Consider the following 4,688-nt stretch of genomic DNA (forward strand, 5'->3'; position numbering starts at 1 on the left):
TGAGATATAGGTCGCAAACATGGCTTGGATCTCACGTTGCAGTGGCTGTGATGAAAGCCAGAGGCTACAGCTCCAATTTGACCCTCAGCCTGGCAACCTACATATACCGCGGGTGTGGCCATGAAAAGACAAAAAAAAAAAGGAAGAAAAAGAAAGAAAGAAATGAGGTCCCTGGGCCCTCCAGAGGCCTGATGCATCAGAATTTGTATTTAAACACAAGTCAGAATTTGCATTTAGACCTTTGTCATTTGTATGCACATGTAATTTATGGATTTTCTCCTCTAGAATAGGTTTTCTCAAAATCTTATTCTTGAGGAGTTCCTGTCGTGGCATGGTGGTTAACGAATCTGACTAGGAACCATGAGGTTGCAGGTTCGATCCCTGGCCTTGCTCAGTGGGTTAGCAATCTGGCGTTTCCCTGAGCTGTGGTGTAGGTTGCAGATGCAGCTTGAATCCAGCATTGCTGTGGCTCTGGTGTAGGCCAGCGTCTACAGCTCCGATTCGTCCCCTAGCCTGGGAACCTCCATATGACACAGGAGCAGCTCTAGAAAAGGCGAAAAGACAAAAAAAAAATCTTATTCTTGACTTTGGGGAAGGATAAATATGCATATTGGATGCTATTCTGTGGTTTATAGGAGATTAGTACCCTCCCTTCAGATATTGCCAAATATTCCCAAAGACATAGTCATCTCAGGTTGAGAATCACTGCCCTAGAGTTCAAGAACTAAGAGCACCCTGACAGATTCCAATCAAGACTCCATCCTTTCTTGGTTTACCCCTTTCATCAGAACATTAAATCCCTCTGAGTCCCATTTTTGCAATGGAGAATGAGTTCATGAAAGCACTACCTCATAGAATCCATTGCTGTAAAAATTTGAAATTTGACAGTGTCTATGGAATGCTGGCTGGTGGTGCATAACAATATTTGCATCTTTTAAAGTTACAAAAGTGTGTCATGAGGGAAAATATTACAGCTTGAAACTTCTAAGTGGGAAATATTTCTAATTGTCTTGGAAAAATTATCATGAATCTAAGGAGTATAATACTCATGATTTTATATTAGAAGGGCAACTTATCTCCCCTTTGAAGAAGTGAATAGTAATTTTTAGAGATTTCAGTGCCCTTATACAATGCACATTGAAGTTTTGATGACCCATGGACTGATTTAAGATAATTCCTCAATATCATACTTTTGAGAAAATTTGAATTCAGTGATGTGATGAAGTGCCACGGAGATTACAGCTTTGGAAGCAAGAGAGTTAAAGGAAAAGGAGCAATAAAATGAATTCACCTGACTTGTAATCTCCTAGGAATAGAAAATCAGCAGGAAAAAAAAATCCATTCTGTCCATACCAGTGTCTCCGAGGGAAATCATGTAATTAGAGGTTTAAAGTAACAAGAAGGAAAACAGGCCTAATAAGTAGACATAGGACACTAGATTCTCTTCTGCTTCAGTCCCTCCTCATGTGCAAATTTTGGTTGGACATAGTCCTTGCTGTTGCAGTCCTAAGTCGGGAAGGGAGACCAGTGCTTGATCTTTTCCTATTTTCTTTTTTAAGAGAAAACTTTAGTCAGAGTCACCAATCATTTAGGGAGGAATTTTGACTTCTGCAAGGACGGCTTCCTCTCAGACTACGTCCATAGGTAAGTCTGAGAGCTGAACAGACACTGTAGGAGAGGATCAGAGAAGATGGAATCTGAGAACATGTACCTGAGGTCATATGAGAACCAACTTCACACTGCCCACATGCCAAAGTTCACTGGGGTTGTTTGCTGGCTTTCCTGATAACACATTTATTTATGATGCTGAAGATTGAACACTGCACTCAACAATGAAGTGCTGGTATTGACAATTAAAGGTTATTCATGGAAGCTCAATTTGAAAAAGGAGTGAGAGGCATAAACTGCTTCCAGTAAAAGTAGGACATAAGTCCATGAATCTCATTAATTAACAGGATTAGACAAATAGAGAAATGTATCAGGAAAAATGCCTTCTACTGCTTCATAGAAAATACACCCAAGTTAGTCTTATGTTATATATTTCCATTTTTTTATCTTTTGTTTATGGCCCTCTTGATTTTTCTTTCAGGATATTTGATCTGTAAAGTGTTTCACATCATTAAGATACTGGTGTTTTGGTCCTAAATAATTTTCTTCATTATTTTTCCTGAGCATCAAGAAGATGTCACTGGAATTGGAATGTTGTTGAACTATGCAGACTCATAGTCATCACAATGTGTCAAGGGCCATATGAGCTTATTAGATCCTTCTCCTCTAATGTCCATATATATGTCCACTTCGTGTCTCTCTGTCTCTCTTTCTCTCTGTTTCTGCTACTCCCCCTTTTATTACTATTTTTTGTTTTTTAAATACTGAGGAGAAGGTGGACTTACCAAAGTAGAACCTTGAGCTGATTTGTACATGGGAAGCTTATAAACTGGAATTTCTGAGTACCATTTAAACGTTCTTTATGGGAAAGGTAATCTGATTTGAACGGCTTGAGCTCTAACTACTCATGGCCTAAGGAGGGCATTTCTGGGTAAGAAATGGACGGTAATAAAGCAGCCAAGGAGGAGGCCATGGTGTGTGTGTGTGTGTGTGGGTGTGGGTGTGTGTTTGTGTGTGTGTGTGTGTGTGTGTTCCTGCCTGTGCCTTGTGGAGTGAGCACAATTCTGAAAGCAGAGCCACCTGGACTGTATATTAAGGTAACATAATATAGAGGCCAGAATTCAATCAAAACAGATGGTACAATGAAGGGGATCTTCTTTAATTTAAAGGACACCTTTGCAAAAAAAAGAATAAAATGGTAGGAACAGGATATGAATGGGGGATTCTCTATCTACTGAAGTTGTATCTTAAACAGAGAGGTCACTTTGTTCTGCAACATCCTCTGACACCATCTCTCATCACTCCTTCTCTTGCTCATTCCTCTGCTCAACTAGCTTCCTTGTTTGGATTTGTACATATCAAACCAGCATTCTCCTTAGGTCTTTTGCAGTGGCCCTTCCCTCTACCAGGCATACACTTCTGATAACATACTAAATCTTTCTCTCTTTCTTGAAGTCTGTGTTCAAATATAACTTTGCAGACTTTGAACATTCTGCACATATTTCACTTTCTGACACATTATGGAATATTTTTATTTGAATATTTGCAATCCTTGGATTGTGGGAGAGCTGTTTTTCACCACTCTCTGTTTATTCCTTATTTGTGCTTGGAACCTGGTTGGCATCAAAGTATGTTTCTCAAATGCATGAAATAATTTCTCATTAAAAATGTGGAATAAAAGACCTCTGAGGAAATATGCCAATAATGGGACAAAAATTCATAGTTGGAGATGAAATGGGGAATAACCTCAAGGAGAACTTTTCTGTACGTAAAATATTAGCATCATTTTTTTCCCAGCAAAATAGAAATTGAAGTATTTCAGTTATGTGAGCTATACAAGTTTGTGTGAAAATTGGTCATGTTATTTTCCTTTTTTCCCAATAGTTTCCTCTACACCATGGAACCAGGGAACAATACACAAATTGAAAAATTTCTCCTTCTGGGACTTTCAGAGGATCCAGAACAGCAACCCCTCATATTTGGGCTCTTCCTCTCCATGTACCTGATCACTGTGTTTGGAAACCTGCTCATCATTCTGGCTGTCAGCTCAGACTCCCACCTCCACACACCCATGTACTTTTTTCTCTCCAACCTGTCCATTGTAGACATTTGTTTCACCTCCACCACCATCCCAAAGATGCTGTGGAACATTCAGACCCAGAACAAAGTCATAACCTACAAAGGCTGTATCACCCAGATATATTTTTACATACTCTTTGCAGGATTAGACGATCTTCTCCTGAGTGTGATGGCCTATGACAGGTTTGTGGCCATCTGCCACCCCCTGCACTACATGGATATAATGAACCCTGGATTCTGTGGACTGCTGGTTCTGCTGTCCTGGATAATGATGGTCATGTATTCCTTGTTACACAGCTTAATGGTGTTGCGACTGTCTTTCTGTCCAGATTTGGAAATCCCCCACTTTTTCTGTGAACTCAGTCAGGTGGTACAACTTGCCAGTTCTGACAACTTTCTTAATAACCTGGTGATGTATTTTGCAGCTGTCCTCATGGGTATTGGTCCTTTTGCTGGTATCCTTTATTCTTACTCTAAAATAGTTGCTTGCATTCTTGGAATCTCATCAGCTCAAGGGAAGTATAAAGCATTTTCCACCTGTGGGTCTCACATCTCAGTTGTCTCCTTATTTTATTGTACATTCTCAGGTGTGTACCTTAGCTCTGCTGCTACCCACAGCTCGCACTCAAGTTCAGTCACCTCAGTGATGTACACTGTGGTCATGCCCATGCTGAACCCTTTCATCTACAGTCTAAGAAATAAAGATATAAAGAGGGGTCTGAAGAGATTCTACTTGATGCCATGTATAAAATGGCCAATTATCCTGGGGGTGATGAAATCCCCTTAATTGCACAATTCAAATTCTCAGAACTAGAAGTAGGGATACTTTTATCTTTGTATAATAAAGTTTTCTACTTCTATTTATTTTCTGGGATTTCTATTTTTTGGATTGGCCTCTCTATATAATTTCAGTGCATCCTTTATTAAGCTTTTCCTCCCTCTGGTATATAGGTGGTTTTAATTTTTTCCCACTTCAAAATTTTCATACCTTTGAATCAGAA

At 39.5% G+C, this 4,688-nt stretch overlaps 1 protein-coding gene across 1 annotated transcript; it reads left to right on the forward strand.

Annotated features, from left to right (window-relative positions):
- Window positions 1-3,469: 3,469 nt before the first annotated feature.
- On the forward strand, window positions 3,470-4,474 carry LOC102163686 (olfactory receptor-like protein OLF4). Its single transcript, XM_085012602.1, has one exon. The coding sequence runs from the start codon at window positions 3,506-3,508 to the stop codon at window positions 4,472-4,474; it is 969 nt and encodes a 322-aa protein (XP_084868728.1). The 5' UTR covers window positions 3,470-3,505.
- The last annotated feature ends 214 nt before the right edge of the window (window positions 4,475-4,688 follow it).

This window comes from Sus scrofa, chromosome 2 (genome assembly GCF_054392235.1).
Source record: "Sus scrofa isolate SSC_HxYL_T2T_F1_AM1 chromosome 2, Sscrofa_HxYL_maternal_Yorkshire_Landrace_v2.0, whole genome shotgun sequence".
Taxonomy (NCBI): domain Eukaryota; kingdom Metazoa; phylum Chordata; class Mammalia; order Artiodactyla; family Suidae; genus Sus; species Sus scrofa.